At 34.7% G+C, this 21,078-nt stretch overlaps 2 protein-coding genes across 2 annotated transcripts; both read left to right on the plus strand.

The window, feature by feature from the left end:
* Positions 1-7,422: 7,422 nt before the first annotated feature.
* LOC108990665 (very-long-chain 3-oxoacyl-CoA reductase 1) lies at positions 7,423-10,434 on the plus strand. Its single transcript, XM_018964687.2, has 3 exons — positions 7,423-8,444; positions 8,594-8,663; positions 9,972-10,434. Exons 1-3 carry the CDS (start codon positions 7,807-7,809, stop codon positions 10,224-10,226), a joined length of 963 nt encoding a protein of 320 aa, XP_018820232.1. The 5' UTR covers positions 7,423-7,806; the 3' UTR covers positions 10,227-10,434.
* Positions 10,435-19,750: 9,316 nt separating this feature from the next.
* On the plus strand, positions 19,751-20,473 carry LOC109000154. Its single transcript, XM_018976984.2, has one exon. The coding sequence runs from the start codon at positions 19,751-19,753 to the stop codon at positions 20,471-20,473; it is 723 nt and encodes a 240-aa protein (XP_018832529.1).
* Positions 20,474-21,078: the final 605 nt, after the last annotated feature.

A 21,078-nucleotide genomic window follows, 5' to 3' on the forward strand; every position in this document is an offset into this window, starting at 1 on the left:
GATTTTTAAAGACCATAGTGCCCTTGAGAAAAGGCACAAAAGATTATATTTAAGGGCAAAACAATCCATGCACACAAAGGCCACACATGTGTGCCGATTGATTTTAATTTGGGGTTTGATATGTCATTTCTTCTAATGACATGTGTGGATGTTCATCTAGGGTCCTAATATGACCTAAGAATGATATAATTGAATAATGAAACAAGAAAATTTCATATCAAAAAGGCTGAAAAGATTAAAAAAGAAAAATAAGGTCTAAAACATGGTTTAAATATCACTAATCATAAGTAAGTTGATTAATGGTCTTAACCTAGTTTCAAAACTTAATTAAGGAACTTAGGTATGACATGGGCTTAAGGAAACATATGGTATGGTGTATTGGGCTTTCAAATTGTAGAGTGAAATAGAAGCAAAACAAGGTTTTAGGCCTTGTGGGCTTAAAAGGGCCATGAATGTGGGTTAATGGTCCAAGGGCTTTTGGATTTGAGTGGATGGGGGCCTTGTTTCCTGGATTTGAGAGATTAAGAGAGATCTCAAGATCCACAAAGATGGGGCTTGAAAGGCTCACCTTGACATAATTGGGTCATGGGTCAAACCTATACCATGCTTGGCAAAAAGGCCTTATCGCTTATGCTTCCTAAGTTGGGCCTAATACCTTCACTCTTACTAAGTTAGACCCAATGACCTTATGTCCTTTTCATTGAACCTATTTTCTAGTCTCCTCCAAGAAAGGCTTAAAACTTTATATCTTTCAAGTTGGGCCTAGGGCTTTTTAACATCTTAATCTTAACTCATCACATCCTTAGTGCATTAGGGCCCTAAAGTATTATTGTCTCTCCTAAGCTTTTATACCCAAAAAGCTTGGGCCCTTCGTAAACCACTCTTTGGGCCTTCTCCAATTCCATCAAATATATAACCCAAATTGCTTAGCTCATTAATGTGGCAACCATCCCATATGCCATGTGTCATTTCCTTATGGGCCTCTTGGCTTCTTATCCTCAAAATTAATAAAGAACTAAAAATTCTCTAAAATAATATTATTAACCAATCAAGCTCCAAAAATTTTCTTTTTCCTCAAAAATCAATATTGCACTAGAATCTTCTAATAATTCTCCTAAACCCAAAGTATACAGACTTTTGCCAACTTAAGTATCCAAAATTGTTCTTATTCTAGAATAGCTCAACTCCTAATTAATTAGGTTAAGGCTACTAAGATCAAGGCCTAAGGAGCCTTTTAGATGGGGTGTTACGGTAGTGGTGGGTGTCTCATCCACGCGTGTCTCAATCATCATTACTATGCAGCCGTCTGTCGTTCCCTGTTCGCACACTCAAACTCGAATGGGTTGTCCTGAGTCTCCGATCACCCGACATTGTGTATCCTTCCTTCCTTGTTCCATATTGGCCCTTTCTTGCCTTTTCCTCCTTCCTGCGTCCCTGTCCTTCTTTTCGTTCGTTGACACCCTATCCGCATATTCTACCTCGGACCTCTTGAGGGAGGTAAGTGCCTTCAATGCATCCTATGGATTAACAAAGTCATCAGCTATGTCCATGAACTCACATAGAGTAGTTGGCCTTTTTCTAGCCAACTTTGACACGAAAAGGCTTCTGGGCCATATTCCCCCTAATAGTGCATCAAGCATAATTTTTGGGAAATGCTCTAGCCACAAAGAGATTATACAAAAGTAATTCTATAAACTAACGTGACTTGCTATGGTTTGTCAGATTATAAAGTTACTTTTATTGTAAAGTAGATCTAACGGATCAAATGAAACCACATCAGTTTGTGGGATTATTTTGGTATGATTAATTTTTGGATGTAGCAGTACTCATAATTTTTTATTCTTGATCATCCGCTATCATCCGTTCCTTGTTGAATCTCTCTAGATATGCCTTCACATTTTCATCCTCCTAATACTTCACGGTGAGAATGTACGCAACTGGTCTTCTCCTTTACCTGATGGATATGAATTGTGTCAAGAACTATCTGCTTAAGTAGTTAAAGCAGCTAATAGAGCCTAGTGGCAAATCTCCGAACCATCCCCTAGCTACTCCTTTAAGGGTCAAGGGGAAGGCTCAGCATGCAATCTCTCTAGGGAACCCATTTAGTTTTATGTGGGCTTTGAACGTCTCTAGGTGCTCAACTTAGTCCTTTGATCCTTCACACAATTAGATCAACGAGACTTTGAACTTAGGAGGAAGAGGAATCGCCATGACCACCGTGTCATATGGCAGATCAGTGATGCTCAATAAGCTATCTATGGAGGATGATGTGCCTATTTTCTTGGTCATCTCTTCATATTTATCCATGAGGTTGCACAGATCATTGTGCATCTTTCACTTTTCCTCCTCATCGCTGGGGTTTGGACCACCTTCAACATGTGATTCCTTTTCATTCTACTCTTCTCCATCCAAAGTCGCACCTTCGCTGGGTCTTGCCTCTCAACATGTGATTCATGGTCATGAGTTGCTCAGGAGAGTGTTGTCTTGGGCATGTGAAAGGCACATTGAAACAAACTATCCAGAAAATTCAAAGATCCCACATACAACACTAAATGTTAACGACGTGTTTCACGCACCCGCGATTGCATCCTCACCTTTATAGGGTCCTCTTGTAACCTGAAATCGGAAAACAAGTTATGCATGGAGCCTCTGGCTAGGAATTGCCTCTTATACCCAAGTTAGTCGCCTCCAAAGATATTTTCTTAAATTATAAAGTGTGTATGAGCATACCTTTAATCTTTTCACTTTCCTTATTTGTGTCTCCCTTAGAAGCGAGAGTATTACCTGCCATTCATGAAAGTCTGATAGTTATGGTTGTACAAGAAATCAGAGAACCGACCTGGACTGGCTGCCGGAGCTCTATACCTGCCAAAATCAGTGTAGAACCGGTCGGCCAGTAGTTGAAATTGGCAAAAACCGATGTCCAGCGGTTCAATCCCGATTTGATCTTGGGCCGGATAGCTAAACAGACCGCATCGATAAAATGTTTTTTTTTCTTAAATTATACATATATGAAATGACGTCGTTTCACTTAAATAAGTGAAATGACATCGTTTTAGGACTCAGTGTTTGAAAAAAAATATAAAAAAAAGGCATCATTTGGCTTTAATCCAAATAGCGCCATTTCACTCTAGGGTTTAAACTCCCTGCACCTTCTTCTTCCTCATTCATTTTTTTTCTTCTCATTTCTTTCCTCTCTCTCTCTCATCGAGGCTTCACACGCAGCGACAGGGCCACCTCCATCGCAACCAAAGACGCTAATTGACTGTAGTTATGTCAAGACCAATATCAACAATTTTCTCTCCCTTCACCAGCTAATTTTGGTCAAGATTTACATAATTTTAAGGGATCAGTACAGTTTCGGTTATTAATCAAAACTGCACAGATACTTTCTATTCACCCCTACTAACAGCGGTACCTCCTTAAGGGAGCATGTCACTATGTTTAATGCAGTAACCCTTTTGGGCTAGCTTTTCGACTAATCCAACCTAACATGGGCAAGTCTAGATTTGTGCCTAACAATATATAACCAAATATTTATGTTTATATTTTTTAATGTAATATCTAACTATTCTTGGACTGAGAAAGGCCATGCTTTGTTTGAAAAAGTCTATATGGCCGATATTTTGCCACTCTCGTGGTGCCACAATGGCCCTTCATTTATTTTATTTTATTTTTTTCTTTTCAATTTTTATAATTTTAGAAATAATTTTTGTATTAAAAAAAAATTACTTTTCTATTTTACTTTAGAGCAGTGCTACTTGTCACCGCTCTATTAGACGCCTAGTGTAATTTATACTTTACTATTATTTTATTTTTCAAATATTTTTTACACATATTTAAATATTTTTAAAAAATAAAAATATCAATATATTAATAATTATTTCCTTAATTATTAAAAATTTTTTAAAAAATTAAATATATAAAAGATCAAGAAAAATAAAAAAAAATAAATAGTCATATAGCATTTTTCTTTCTTTTAAAATACTTTTGATTATTTTATGAAAATTAAGATGGACACGTGGCATGCAGCTTGGGATTGGGAGGGTCACTTGTTTTCCATCAACAGTGACGATGGAGGAAAAATAAGGAAAAAATTATTTTTTCTCTTCACTTTGACTATTTTATTTGACCGTTAGTTAATTTTTTTTTATTTAATGATTAAAAAAATAATTTTAAATATATTAATATATTTTTTTATTTTTTAAAAATATTTAAATATATTAAAAAAATAAAAATAAAAACATTAGACGTATCGAGTGGGACAATAGAGTAACCGCACTAAAAAAAATAAATTTATGAGAAAGCTGGCCTCACCTCAACCGCCTGTAGCCCACATGTCTTCAATTTGGCAGCCGAAGCATTGATGAGGAGCTAAATTTTAACCTACTACAATCTTGGAAAAGTATTTCCCCATTTTAGGGATTGTTTGGGAAAGGTTGGTCTTATTTTAATCTTTTTTTTTAAACATTATTTAAATATAAATATTTTTTAATTTTAAATATTTAAATTTTATCTAACAATTATTTGATTATTATAATTTTTCAAACTTTCAAATAAAATATAAAAAATAATCTAATTTTTTCAAATTTTAAAATAAATATGATATTAAAAAATTATATTTTAATAATATTTAAAATTTTTTAAAATTTTTCTCTATCTTTTTCAAAATCTAATAAAATATCATAACTTAAATTATTTCACTATTATTCTTAAATTATTTTACTATTATTTATATATTTTTTATTTCATCTCATTTTTCAAACATCTTGTAAGCGTTCTATCTCGTCTTTTCTCGGAAACCAAACAAATGTAAATAACCTAAAAAAAAGACCCAAGTTGTACGCCACTGAAATCATCCGCTCCTCACATATTGTTCAACCTCTGTACCAATTTCCTCTTTTATGTTTTCCATGGATCGAAGTTAATTTTTACCTTTTTTATTCAACTAATGTACAACGTTTGCATCTAGGTTCTTCTTAAAAGGTAATGTGAATAGTAATAAAAAATAAATAAAAATTAATAATAAAATATTCTCAATATCCAAATTAAACTATCGCTGATTTCTTTTTATTGTCTCAGGAATGCTTAGGTGTTTCTCAACTTTTTATAAAAAATACGTCATGTTTTCATTGAAATGGTGTAAACTGTAAAGCCCAAAGCTTTTTCTGTTTTGTTTTTCCCTCTTAATTTTGGGTTGGTAGTGGTTCACCTAATTTTGGGGTTGGTTGCAGTTTCCGTCCTTTCTGGCCTAATAAATGCTGACATTATGGAAGACAAAACTAATATTTTTGAATATCGTTTTGAGATAGTATTTCGGAATGGTCGATATATAAATAAATTATATATAAAAATTATATTTTAAAATAATAGTTTATATATAAATAAATTATATATAAATACATATATATAAATTATAAATAGTCTAGTCTGAATTGAGGGTTAAAAAATAAACTTATAGTTTGAAAAAATAAAAAAAAAAAAACACTGACAGAAATATCGGCCGGTACCAGCCGAAATTGTGACCGGTACAGGCTGAAATTTAGGCCAATGAAATGTATATAATCCCTATACCGGCCGGACGGCCGGTACGAAAAATTTTGACCGTACCGGCTAGTACGGAACGAAATTCAAAACCTTAGACAAAACACAATTTATGGGTCTCCATCCTTGAGCCCTTACAACAAATTCATACACAAAATGAACTTTTTTTTTTAATCATGATCACAATAATAATAATAATAAACCCATTGTATCTTAAGCGTTTATATACATAACTAGTGTGTTGACGTAGATATCTTAAAATAACAGCATTCTAGAAACATAAAAGATGTGGTACATATATTCAATCATAAAATATCATATCATTAAAATGTTTTAAAAAAATATATATTTTCAGTGACATAATATTTTATAAAAACATAAGAGTAGTATTTGTCTGTTTTCTAAAATCACTTAAATTTCGTTTGGTTATACAGATGAAATGATATAAAAATTAAAAAAAATATTATTTTTTTAATATTATTTTTATTTTGAGATTTGAAAAAATTGAATTATTATTTTAGGAGTGTAATATGTTCAGTTTGGTCCGATTTTGAATATATTTTATAACCAAATCAATATATACCGATTTTGAGATTTGAAGATCAAACCGATATCGTACCCATTACAATCATAAACCGGTATTTCCTACTTTATCGATTCCGGTCTGATTTTTTCAGTATATTATATGTTATATATAATATAGTATATATATATATTATAGTATATATATTATAGTATATAATAATATAGCGATAATATATAGTTATTTATATAGGATTTTAAAATTTAATATTATATTAATTAGTAATTTATCATATAATATAAAATTATTTTATATATAATTATATATTATATATAAATTATATATAATATAAAAAATATTTTATACAATATAAAAAATCAAAATATATATATGTGTGTATATATAAACCAGTCCGGTCTGGTGTTAGAAAATGAAAAACTGAAACCAAATCAATTTTGACCGTTTTGAGAAAAATGAAATTGGTACCGGACCGAACCGAACCCGGTACCACACTAGTTTGGTCCAATTTATCTGTTTCTTTTTTCACCCCTATATTTTTTTATATTTTTTTTAAGAATTTAGAAAAATTATAATGATTAAAACCCGGTTTGGATACACAAAACCATGTCATTTCATCTCATCATTACAACTTTGTCAAATTTCCACACAAAATATAATAAACAATTCAACTTTTTCAAATTTTAAAATAACAATTATATTAAAAAATTATATTCTAACAATATTTTATTTAACTTTTAATAAAATATATCATCTCATCTCATCTCATCTAAACTGTATAACCAAATGAGTCTTAAAGTATATGTTTGGATAGTCAAATGAGATAAGATAGTTTTGACTTTTTATAATTTGATAAAGGAAAATATTAAAACCACAACTGGGTATTTCCAACTGCGATCCCAATTGATCTTTTTTTTTACTTAATGATTAAGTAAATATTTTTTATTGATGTTTTGAATTTTTTAAAAAAATATATTTGAAATTGATAAAAAAAAATGCATGAAAAAAGAAAAAAAAAAAAGACATTGGGTGGGATCCCAGTCGGGATGTGCCATTTGTAGGTGCAAAAATACTCTTTGAAAAATGGCGTGGGTCATATTAATGGTAAAGAAATTTTTTTTTAGTGTGTGAGATTTTTTTTACTGTTTATATCAAAAATATTTCGGATGAGTTTGAAAATTTAAAAATGAAATATATATGTAAAATTAACTGTTTGAATAGATAAAATTATCTCTTTTATACAGACCAGATGAAATGAAACGCAAACCAAACCGGGCATTAGAAATTATTCTTGCATAATGAAGAACTTTTACTATTCCAAAAGAATAAATTACTTAGGTTAAGTAAATGGTGGCCACCTAGTTTAACAAAAAATACAGAGGACCCAACAAATCCTGTTATCCGCGTCGCATTTTGTAGTTAATTCCGGCGGTTTTCCGTTCATCTACCTCACCCAACTCTCTTCCCTCTCTCGTACCCGTAGGCAAATTTAATGCCTATTTCTATTCTAGTTTTGTCGTAGCATCCTGTCGCATCACCCCATTAGCATTGGTGGGCAAAATCCCTATATTCACTCAGTCACTCCATCCCCTTGCTTCGTCAATCTCAAAACCGAGTGAATCTGTTTTGGGTCACTGCGACTAATATCTTCCTACAAAATCCATTTCTTGAATCCCACCATTTCCCATTTCAGATCTAAAGCGGAACCGCATACTTCCCAAATGGAAATCTGTACAATAGACAAGCTCAAGGCTCAGCCTTTCTGGGTTATCGTGCTGTTCACTTTGGGTTCTCTCTCGGTTCTGAAGTTCTCTCTCGCTTTCCTAAAATGGGCCTACGTCAATTTTCTCAGACCCGCCAAGAACCTCAAGAAATATGGGTCCTGGGCACTCGTTACAGGACCCACTGACGGTATTGGCAAGGGTTTCGCCTTTCAGTTGGCCCGTAAAGGGCTTAATCTCATCCTGGTTGGTCGGAATCCTGACAAGCTCAAAGATGTTTCGAACTCGATTCAAGCCAAGTATGGTAAGACCCAAATCAAGACCGTTGTTGTAGATTTCTCCGGTGATATTTCTGACGGTATTCAGAGGATTAGAGAATCCATTGAAGGGTTGGATGTTGGGGTTTTGATCAACAACGTTGGTATATCGTACCCCTATGCCAGGTTTTTCCATGAAGTGGATGAGGAGTTGCTGAAGAATTTGATTAAAATCAATGTGGAAGGTACTACAAAGGTTACTCAGGCCGTTTTGCCTGGGATGCTCCAGAGGAAGAGAGGTGCAATTGTCAATATTGGCTCTGGGGCTGCCATTGTTATTCCGTCGGATCCTCTTTATGCTGTTTATGCAGCCACGAAAGCGTAAGCATTTTTCTTTTTCTTAAAGTTCGTTTGCTTAGTCCATTTGTTAAGACTGGCTGCATGTTCTTTCTTTGTTCAGTATAGATGCTTGAACTTATTTGATTCTATAGTTTGCTAATTTGAAACAAGGTTACCAATGTCTGCATCAGGTATATTGATCAATTCTCGAGGTGTCTCTATGTTGAATACAAGAAAAGTGGGATCGACGTGCAGTGTCAGGTATCGAACCCACGTCTCTGACCCCATCGCTTTATTTCAGTTAGGATTATTTTTATCAACGTGGTCATAATACCATTTTCTTAGGATTCCATTACCTATTATCTCTGTTAGTTTTAGGGTAAAGAAATATAATTCATATCTACTTCTTCACACGCTAATTGGCTTGATATGGACAATAAAGTATGGAGATTCAGATTCGTTCAGAAAATGTTCATAAAAAACTACTTAATGGCAGTTACTTGTTGCCTATTAAGTTCAATGTTCAGTAACCATGGATGGATTGTACCTAATGGTTTCCCTCCACCACAAAAAGTGAGGATACTACAAGAAAAAGGGGGATGTTTCTTAAAAAAAAAAGTAACCATGGATGGTGTATAGTTTTTACCTTGCAGTTGGTGTGTCTGCTCATTGTTTGGGTAAAATAGAAGCCAGCATTTGGTGGGCTGTTCAATTCAACATTCAATAGGCCATTTAACATACTATATAGCGTCCTCGTGTGTCCCATGCTAGACAGGTAGCCATCTTTTCTGAGTATAAGGATGGCCTGGTGTTATCCAACATCGATATTGGGTGACTTTCCTTGTTTTCTCTTTTTATACGACAATATTGCGTTTCTTGATATGTATATTAGGTTCAATTAGGTAGAGTTCTTTTTTACTTGTTTTCCTTTTCGTATTGACATTCAATTTTAACCAAGGGGTGAATGATTAATTGATTGTTGCTCTATAAATGTACACTGTAGGGAAGACAAATGTAAAGGCATTCCCCTGTAGACTCTAGATTCTCATTTCTTTTGGTTTGAAGGCAATTATGGGCTAGAGAACATAGGGTAGCCCTCAAGAAAATTCTTAATCTTTTTTGGAAATTTACGTTTAGGGTGTTAGAGAGATTCATATTTATTGAATTGTAATATTGATAATTGTGAGCTTAAACCGTGTTTATATGAATTTTATAATTTACAATTTCCTAGCCCAAGCAGGCCATAGATGTCCATTATAACATGTACATGCTCCTAGTTCGTTTTTGTGTTGGACTTGGTATTTGTCATTCTTTGTTGGCATCGTTGTTTTGGATTTTTTACATGTTATTCTTCAACCTTTTGTTACTTCCTCTATCAGTAGCTAGCGAATGTTCTTTTATATGTTCAAAATTATCCATTTGATTGGCATTAAATGAGAGGGAATTTTGTATACTTATTGCAAATGGAAATCAAATTTATACAAACAAAAATGAAATAAAAATAGAATTGGCTAGCTCTTCAAGCAACAAATGTTTGGTTTATATTTCTGATCAACTCTCTGGACACAGGTTCCCCTGTACGTGGCAACTAAGATGGCATCAATCAAGAGGTCCTCCTTCTTTGTTCCGTCAACAGATGGATATGCCCGAGCAGGTATACGCTGGATAGGTTATGAGCCCCGTTGCACGCCTTACTGGCCCCATACCCTCCTCTGGGCATTGGCCAACTCATTGCCTGAGTCTGTTGTTGATGCATGGCGCCTGAGGTTTTGCCTTGGGATTCGGAAGAGAGGGCAACTAAAGGACTCCAGGAAGAAGGAATAGGCTCTTGTTCTAGTGGTTGTGAGGAGGGATGGCTACTTTGATAAGTGAAGACCATAAAAACACTTGAGTCGGAGTGATAATGGCAATTCTAGTTACATTAATGTTGATCATTATTAATGTTGGCCATAAAAACACTTGAGAAGACCGGATGCATGCTTAAGAGTCTACGTTTCAGTTTCGTTGGAGTTATGAGTTGTGTTTACTTTCTCTCTTGCGGTCTAATTTTTCGTATATTATTATCAAAATAACTTGCACTTTTTTCCGTCTTCTTCGGGGCTGACCCCTTATTTTCTGTTTTCTCGGATTTCTTCACAGAAATTGCATTTTGTTGGTCCTTCCGTGCGTTGATTAGCAAGAGTTGCTTATACGGTAAAATATTAATCCATGGCATTGTTAGCCAACACTTTTGCTGCCCTGATTTTTCATGAGTTTTACGTTCACGCAATTGAATCTAACCAAACATTTCAGACGGGTCTTACAGGTGGTTAGTTATTCCAAGTGTACGTTCTTTGTCTGCTCCATTGCTCCATTTCATTTTCTAAGCCCCGTTATCCTATTATCTATCCTCTATATATAAAACTGCCTTATTTGCCCTCAAAACAAAAATTTTCCCAAAGATTATTTTTCTTCAGCTATTTTGTCAAGTGAATTAAAGGTTTTATCTTGAATTTTTTTTTTTATCTTTTTTATGTTAACAGTATTTAAAAAATGCCTTCTATATATGATAGGACAAGATAAAGGCGGGCATATGTGTGTGTATATAAAGGAACATGTGAGCTACTCAATGTAGGACTGCTATCCGCCCTACAAGGGCTGGTACTCACCCCCCACACCCATCTTGGCGGGTTCCTATTTTTTTTTCCTCCACTCTGCCTTGTTATATATGGATGGGCAGATTGGCCCTTTGCCATCTGGCCACCTGTGGCGCCCTCAATGAGTCATTGGTGATGACGACAACGAGATGGATCACAAAGAGTGCAAAGAGCAAGACAAAGACGAAGAAGATATGAGAGAGATACAGAAGAGAGTGAGACAAAGAGTCAGAGGAGAGAGTGATGACGGTGACGGCAAGATGAGAGATGGAGAAGAGTGTGAAACAGAGAGTTAGAGAGGAGAGAGTGAAGATGGCAATGGAGAGATGAGAGATGGAGATGAGAGAGTGAGACAAAGACTAGAGAGCAGATAAGGCAATTGAAATTTGAGAGAGACAAAGAATTGGAAGGGTTTTAGGGGAAAGAGAGTCGGGCCACCTTACAATAACTGTTCTAGCCATAGGTTGCTAGATAAGCCACCTCTGGTGGCTTTCAGAGCTCCAGGCAGCCGGATTGGACACCATAAGGTGGCCTACAGGTGTTAACCTAAATTGAAATATAAAATTAAGAAAATAAGAAATTGGCAATTCAAGAAGCCAAGGGATCTCCAACCCACTATATTTTACAAAGGAAAAAGTTCTCTTTTATTCATAATTAGTACTTGCTTAAACACCTTAATGCAAACTGAAACCAAAACTTACTCCACCTACATTAATGAGCATGTTAACACAGCTAGCCCAAGTGCGTATTCTAAGGCCATGACCCATACAACATCTTCCTAAGACTTGGACTACTCGACAAAAGTAAATATTACAATTGAAAGGACTGAAACAACCCTTAAACATAATGAAAATAAATAAGCATGGACAAGACGTGGCACTAGACTTACAAGATATTCCCCTTCTCCAGACGAACTAACCCACAAGATTTGGAAGCTTCTTCTTGAAATCGGACAGATCCTCCCAAGTTGCATCCTCTATTGTTGCGTCCTTCCATTGGACCAGTACCTCTACACCACCTTGGTTCCATTTCTGCTTAATTCTACGTTAAATACACGTTCTAGTTCAATAGCTAGGGCTTATTCGAGGGTTATGGCTGGAAGTTTGGGGATGGGTTAGATGTGTGCTCTGAGCTTCTTCTTGATGCAAGAAATGTGGAAAATAGGATATATTTAAGACTCCTTAGGGAGATTGAGATTATAGGAAACCCTTCCAATCCTTTGGACCACCTGAAGGGGATCACAGTATTGCAGTGCAAGCTTGAGGTTCATTTATTATCGGTATAAAATCTCATTTTGGCTTGGGCATCTTGCAGATTTCTCTAATCAAGCTCATGATGAAGTCACTACTCTTCATTACTTCTTCAGTTGCCTGTATATGGATTGAACCTGGTTCGTCTAGGAGCATTCGTGGTGGAGGCTGACCATTAACTGCCTCAAAATGGGAAAGTTGCGTAGAAGTGTGAACAAATGTGTTGTATCCATATTCAACCAATGATAGCCAACGAGTGAGTCCAATCCTTCGGCCGATCCCTTGAGAAACACCATAGATAACACTCCATTCTGTTCACAATCTCGGTTTGCCTGACAATTAGGGGGTGATATGCCGAGCTAAGTAGTAGTTCTATGCTAAAAATCCAAAATGACTCCTTCCAAAACTAGATTGTGAATACAGTTCCTCTTTGGGCAGATATATCCTATAGAAGGGATTTATCGAAGACCAATAGTGAAATGACACCTCAGCTAAGCGCATCATCTAAACTTAAACCTGGTCGCACCATAGCAAACGGCAAAAGAGCATAATCAATAAAAAAAAATCTCTTCGACAAAATCAAAACCAAACGCACCCTCAATGCACGCGGTACAACCTCCGGTCCCCGTGGAGGAGCTTCGGACGACGAATGGTGAAATCATTTGTATCATTTCAGTTTCAGATAATTTTTTTCCATCTATTTCTCGCATATCCTCTCCTTCCCCAAATAGATTTTTCCATTCCATTTCAAATGCACAAACTCCACAAACTTCAGCAATCTCTCTATCTCTCAATCCCTGTTTTCGTTCCCAAGCACCTCTCTTCTTTTTTCTCCTCTCTCTTCTTTCCCACAAAATCTAATTCATCAGATATTGCAAAAATAATTTTAGAATCCTAAATAATTTCATATATTAACATTGTATATGCAAAAATATATTGCAAAAATAACAAATATAAGTGCATAAGAATATCTTGGTGAGAAATTGAAATAAAATCTACAAGGTTAACGACAAATCAATGGTGGGAGTAAGAGACCAAATTGCAAATGTCAGAAGGGAGGGTCAGAGAGAGAGAGAGAGAGAGGGGGTAGGGTTTCGGTCCATGCCTTAGTATCCTTACTTTAGCCCATGAGAAGGTCGGTACAAATCCATCATATAATTAGCCGGCAAAAAACTATTTCAGAGAGAGAGAAAGAGAGAGAGAGAGAGAGGGGGATGTAGAGCATCGTGGGGAAGAAGAAATGTTTTTTTCCTCTGAATCGCATCGCACAATAATTGTGTGGTCTGCGTGGCATGTTTTAATTGGACTCTTTTACTTGAAGATGTCATCCATAAAGATTCTTGCCACTATTGCAAAAATGTATGAATGTGTGAGGGACATAAAATGAGCATGCTTGCTCAACCCATCAACCACAACCATAACAACATTGTGCCCTCTTTGATAATGGCAAACTTTCAATGAAATCATACTAATATCCAAACAGTTCTGAGAGGGTATTGGTAGTGACTGGAATAGACCCGCTGGATGGAAGCTTTCAACTTTGTTGAGCTGACATACATCACACACTCAAATGAAGGATCGAACATAATTTCTCAGGACAGACCAGAAGAACTATTTTTTAATTATTGCAGAGTTGGTAACAAGTTGGAGTTAAGTGATTGAGCTAAATTATTGAATATTTTATACGTCTAGAACCCATATATTTGAATTATTTCATTATATTATTATTGATTTTAGATGGAAAAATGATTAAGATTCATAAATCTGAGTTGTGATTTAAATTGATTTATAGCATAATTTATGCTTAATTTTATAACTTGTGATTTAATTGGTCAATATTTTCTTCATATGCAAAACACATTTTTTATATTTTATTCTTCATTTTATTTTATTTTATTTTTTTCTGATTTCAATTTTATTTTATTTATTTTTCTTTTCAAGCCAAGAAATACAAAAGGCAAGTCAAAAAGGCACCAACTCTCTTGGTGTTTGGATATTGGACAAAAGCAACAAAAGAAAGTTTTTTTTTTTTGTTATCTCTCAAAACGCACACAAGAAAAAGAAATAAGAAAGTAATGCACGCACGCCGCACAGACTGAAAAAAAAAAAAAAAAGGCAAGGGTTTTATTATTCATTGAGACGCAAGACGCAACGGAGGTTTTTTTTCTTCTGACCTCTGGAGACACAACACAAACAGTAGTGACGCACATTGAAGAACCTTGAGGGTCCAACGTCTGCCACTGCCCAGCCTATTTCCATCTTTATCTCAATCCATTTGGCTTGCTCTTTTCTTTTCCTAATTTCTATTTAATTTTAGTCTGAATTTTATAGTGTATTTTTTAGATTTTTAATTTAGAATCATTTGATTTTGGATATTTTATTTTCAGTATGTTTAAGTTTGATGTAGTTATTTTTCTTGCTCTTTTAAGCTTTTGTTTAACAGTTATTACAATTGCTATGGATTGATTTTGAGAATTTATGATTTGAATACAAGGATGAACCCTAGAATCTTGATTTTGGGGCTTTTCAAATTTTAGTTCGTATTTTGTCAATTACTTTCTAATCTAGTTTCATTCTTAACTTAGTTTAATTAATCTCTTAGTTCCGTTGCATATTAGATTGATTAAAGCTTAATTAAGACTTAAATAATTTCAGTTTTATTAATTAATTTTTTGATTAAGTGAGATCGTTTAACTTAGTTGGTTCCTTGATTGTTAATTTCAATTTGTTAGTCTTTTATATTTCATTTCGACACTAAAACAAAATCTAAAAATATGAATCTAGTCCATGACTAGTGCCATTTTCATTCCCGTTGCACTCTTCCATTCATTGCACATACCATCATTTTTATTTTCTCTTTGTGAATATTTTCACAATTTTAAACGAGTTTGATTTTAAGTAACTTTTCATGAGAAGAAGATCTAAGAATTTATTTCTAATTATTACACGACACCCACCTGCATTTGGAATAGCCTATGTGCTACTCATTTTTTGAGTGAGTAACCAAGGCCCGCTGATGGTAGTTACTAACTATCTCTTACAACTGGGGGTCTTGGGGTAAGACCTGCAAAGTTCTTCCATCCATTGTGCCCTCATTGCATTGATTGCTTGAATTTGCATGTTGGAAATGTTGGTGTTGGCATCTGTGCTCCTAACCCATATGTAGAAACATCACATTCAACAATAAAAGCCTTAGAAAAAGTAGGTTTTCCTAACACTAGAGGGTTCAGCATAGCTTCCTTCAATTAACTGAAAGCTTGGTGAGCCTTGTTTAGTCCAATTGAATGAATTCTTTTTAAGTGGGGTAGTGAAGAGAACTGCAATTGCAACATGTCCTTTGAAAAAATTTTGGTAGTACCCATGAGACCTAATAATCTCCAGCCTTCAAGTTTTAAGAGCTGGATGGTTCATTGTAACACCCACTTCCCTAAAACTAGGGATGTCACGTGTTTTTCCTAAAATATAACCAGGCAAGAGATTTCATAATTAAATAAATCAACTAAATAATAAATAAATAAAGCCTGGACCTAAATCCAACTGCTCTATCTAAGCCTAACCCGCTTACTCATACTGATCATCCTCACCTGGGTGGTTAAAAACATGAAATAAAACTAAAGTGAGTCTAAAACTGAGTATGAAATCCATCAAAACTTAAACATAATAAACGTAGGATTTTTCATAAAACATTTCATGCGGAGAATTTAAATTCATGATCATTAATACATATACCATGTCATGCATGACTTATCATACTGACCAACACAATTAAACATGTATGCGAGGTTGTGCACCGGCTCCACATTCTCTGCCACAAGGGAAGCCACTAATAGTATTCTAGCATACTATGGTGGACCACGCTTAGGTCCATGGCTTGCACGTCCACCCATGAAAGTCGCATTGGTACCATGTATCTAAATGATCATCTTATAAAACTTATCTTATCTTACACTTAACCATGGGAAAGCTAACGTAACTTGATCATAAAAAGCTTACATGTATTTATGCAACGTGAGATGCATAACATTCATAATACGTACATAATTATAAAATGCTAAATTAAACATGATGCGAAATTGACATGATTGTGTGCTATGTTGGATGACATGTTTGCATAATCATGACATGCAAGTTATATAAACATTGACTTTAATAATAATTTATCTAAACTAACATGTGATGATTATAATTTGTGATCAAATTACTTACCTCACAGCGTTGCTTCCTAAATCTCACTTCGTAGTTTATCACCTATACAAATTATTAAACGTCATTACATCTGTCTAGGAAAATGTGTCCAAATACCCTACTTAATCAAGTTCATATTGCAGAAAATAATCAATAAATATTCTATTTAATATAAAATCAATGAATGCTTCTATCTTAAATTACTTAAATACCAAATACAAATTTTCGCTTTCAAATTATAATTTAGTAGAATACTTAGTCTATATTCAATTCTAGTAAGATAAGTCATGAAAACCTCAATTCTTAATTACAAGAAATCTAATAAATAATAATATCATCTAAATATTCTTAACATATTTCTTTATTTTCTAGTTATATCTATAATAGAAAATTTTTATTGAAGATGACAAAATAATAAAGGAAATTTGTTTCGATAATTAGCTTACTCATATTTACAATTCAAATACCAGCAAAACTATTATTATAATCAAACAATAATTCAACACTAATAACATATTATAATTTGGTACGAAATCATATTTGATTTAAATCTATTAAATAACATTGGAAGCTTGTTTCATAAAATATACTTAATCAAACTTATCATTTAAAAATAAAATTAAACTCTTATTGTTCACTACTAAAATTTAGTTGTAAAAATTAATACTTAAAATATAATTTAGTTCCTTAAATATATTTTGTAAAAATAGAATTTCTGGACTAATATACTTATTTAATTTCAAATTAAGCTCAACTTAAATGTTTAGCCTAACCCAACATAAAAGCCCACTTGAAAATAAGTAAAGCTACCTTGCCTTACAACTAAGGGCATTGGCGTAATTTAATCAAAAGTTTCTTCATAAAAGGCAACACAACAACTTAACAAGGGCTTTAAAGGCATTTTTAGTAATAATGGAAAACTTGCTTGCACTTTTTGGGAAGGACAAACCAAAACAATACAAGAAGGAAGACAGTGGGCATACGGCAAGGGGAAACACCATGTGACAGGGAAAACTCCAAAACTCACCAAGAGAGAAGGAGACGCGATGGAGTTGGGTGAGTTGGACGATGGTGAGCATGGCGGCAAAGCACTGAGAGAGAGAGAGAGAGAGAGAGATTATTTTGGTGGTGCCTCACTATGATGCAATGGAGAAGGAGAGAGTGAGATTGATGAAGCTTACTGAGGCTGATTGCAGTGAACTAACTGGCAATTTCTATGGCTTTCTGGGTGGTTTCCGGCTAAAGGAGTTGCGGGTATGTCAAATCCCCACATTTGGATCCTTCTATGGTGGTTTTCAGCGTGTAAGTTGGCATGAGGTGGAAGAGACGTGGCTTGCCGTTAGCTTACGGTGGTTGTCCAGGGCTTCAGTGTACTCTTGAGCATGGTGGTCGAATCAGAGTTTTGGCCTTCACAGTTGTGCTTTGTTTGTTAAATATTTTAACATGAAACATTAAATATAAGGATCTTCGATTTTCTATAGTCCATAATAATAAAATAATAACAGTTAAAAGGCGTACATTTTCTCATCACAGTTCGATGAAGAATCTGACCTAACTATAAGAGACGAATCACCCTAACAACTTAGCCTCACAAATGTCTCCCGATGGTTAGAGGCACAATGTTGTTGTAGGTGAGAACCCTTAACCCCTCAGTACTATTTATAGACTTTTGGTCATCAAGAAATCTAGAGATTTTATGTCCCACTGTAATTAGATATAGAGTCATTGTTATCTCATTGAAGTTAATCTTATCCCATTGTAACTCATCAATTAAGTTATAAATATTGAGCTATTCTAAACCCATCAGGGTATGGATGTGTAGGACATAGAATTTAAATAAAACTCTTACATTCTCCCACTTAGCTCATACGCCCATAAAATAATATTTTTCGTTCATGGGTTTATTATAGAAAATTAACCATACTGTGCAAATTCATTCTCGAAAAACTTTCATAGCTCAAAATACATTACATGAGTTCCGTAATATTAATGTCAAACCAGCTACCAATGTGAGTCATGGCGGTCCTCAACATGATGTACCACAACACCAGTAATTTAATTCAACACGATCTTTAATTTGGACAATTAAGACTAATACTGTAATGCCTTGGGTTCCAATTCATGTCTATTGTAGACATTATCTTGTCATCATTCATCTACCCCATTTAATGTACATATAAAGTGGAAAGATAAAAAAACAAAAACAACCATAATAGATATCTTTCAATATCCAGTAACAAAATACTCAGCATATCAATGATCTCTTTAACATGTTCACATCATGGGTATAAGCATATCACCCATCTTTTCAACATGTTCTTCAAAATATAATCATTAACACACTATTGTTATGGATATATTGGTTTCTGTACTTTCTCCTTAGGGCTATAAATGAACCAGTCTGTTCAATAACTCGCAAGGTACTCACTCGGTTAAACTCGAATTGAACTCAACTCGTGAAAAAAAAAGCTCATTCGTGAAAGTAGATACCCGCTTGAATTGTAAATGACACATACCCGACAAAACTCAACTCGACTCGACTCGGCTAAGGCTCGTTAAGGCTCGCTTGTTTATGCTTGAGTCGACTCGTTAGCTTGACTCCATTAAAACTCATTCATATATTGATAAATATATACATACACCTATGTGTATATATATACACACACACATATATATATATATGTGTAGTAACTAATAATATAGGTATACCACTTTTATAATTAAATATATAATATGTAATCTAATTACTTATGTCTATATAGTGAATATACTTCATAAGTATATTTTATAATTTGTATAATAATTAATCGATAAAATTTAATAATTTCATATACTAGTATGTGAGAACCATATATGAAATAGATATATGCTATCATATTAAGTGTATTAAGTGTATGTATTAATAATATATGTAGACATATAATATATTGTTATTTCAGATAAATATCAACTAGTTAAATATTAATTATTTATAAATTCTATACGTCGCTTACGAAGTTATAAGAATCTTGTGTTCCTAAGATGAGGAGTCTTCTCTCGTTCTCTCTCTGAGGGTACAAGGTGGAGTTTAAGGTAGATACTGGTGAGATCTATTGCTTGGGTTGGTTTTCAAGTAATAGAAGATGGATGATATACATGAGAGATGGAGTAAGTTGAGATTATCAGAGAGTGAGGCGAGTGTTCTGGATCTAGAAATAGAAAGGAGAAGGGTGATTGAAGTCTAGTGGGGAAGTTGTTTACGAATCGTATAGTAAGCAAGGAAGTGATCTCCTCAACAATGGCTAAGGTTTGGAAAATAAGTAAACATGCAGTGTTTCATGAGTGCGGAGCAAATGTCTTTACATTAACATTTGCTACACATGCTGACAAGTATAAGGTGTTAGATGGGAAACCATGGTTGTTCGATAATGGTTTGTTTGCTTTGAAGTTATTTGATGGGCTTAACCAGCCAAATAAAATCAGATTTGATTGTGAAGAGTTTTGGGTGCAGTTTCACAACCTACCGTTAGCATATATGAATCGAGTGTGTGGGGTGCAGATCGGTAAGACAATTGGCAATGTGTTAGAAGTGGATATCCCGGATGATGGGATAGGATGGGATAAGTTCCTACGAATCAAGATTGAAATGAAGTTGCACCAAGCATTGCCAAGAGGTAGAATGATTGGCGTGAAGGGTGATAAAGTCTGGATTCCAATTAAATATGAAAAACTACCAAAAGTTTGCTTTATGTGTGGGTATATAGCTCATGAAGCAGGAGGATGTACGTTGAAAAGTGAAAATTTGGCTCAGCATGCAGAAAAGATTATGCAATTTGGCCCAAGGCTTCGTGCAGAGTCTACATATTCAAGGAGGAGTTATTACAGTGGGAAGGTCAGCCATGGGGATAGCGAGAGGTGGAAGATGAGACCAAAGGAGGGGGGGAAACCAAAAACTGATTCAGGAGAGCAAAATGGCGAAAATCAAGGGGCTAATTCAAATTCAAATTTGAATTTGGATTAGGATGAGAGTGTTGAATTTGTAGCATGTACTCAACAGAAGGGGAATGATATGATGGCAGTTATGAATGATAAGGAGATTGAATCAGATGGGTATGAAGGAGTTGGTGATAAGGGTAAAGCACATATGAGAGATAATGAGGAGAGGAAATCAGAATGTGTCAACCAGAATTCAAATTTGGCTGATAAGAAGGGTAGTTATAATGATGAGATGGGTTCGGGTCTGGGCCTGGGCCTCCTGGAGTCAGCCCATTTTAATATTGATCAGATACAAACAACGTTGAGAAATGAGGGGAAGGCATATGAGAGCCTGATTCATGCAAAATGCTATCCTGAAACATATGCTGAGAACCATGTGCTGGACAATGTACGTAGGCTTCGTAGTAACAAAGGAGGGTGGAAGAAACGTGTGAGGGAGAAAGGTATGACTACGCAGGAGAAAGTAGTAACCAAGTCTATGAAAAGGGGAGTAGTAAATGAAGATGAAGGTTATGAGAATGAGGAGGGAAGGAAGAGATTAAAAGGCAATGGGGAAAGGGACTGTTCCATTGCATATGTTAACTTGGTGGCGGCAGCTGAGCAACGCCACCAACGCCACCAAGAACAATG

Source organism: Juglans regia, chromosome 16 (assembly GCF_001411555.2).
Source record: "Juglans regia cultivar Chandler chromosome 16, Walnut 2.0, whole genome shotgun sequence".
Classification (NCBI taxonomy): domain Eukaryota; kingdom Viridiplantae; phylum Streptophyta; class Magnoliopsida; order Fagales; family Juglandaceae; genus Juglans; species Juglans regia.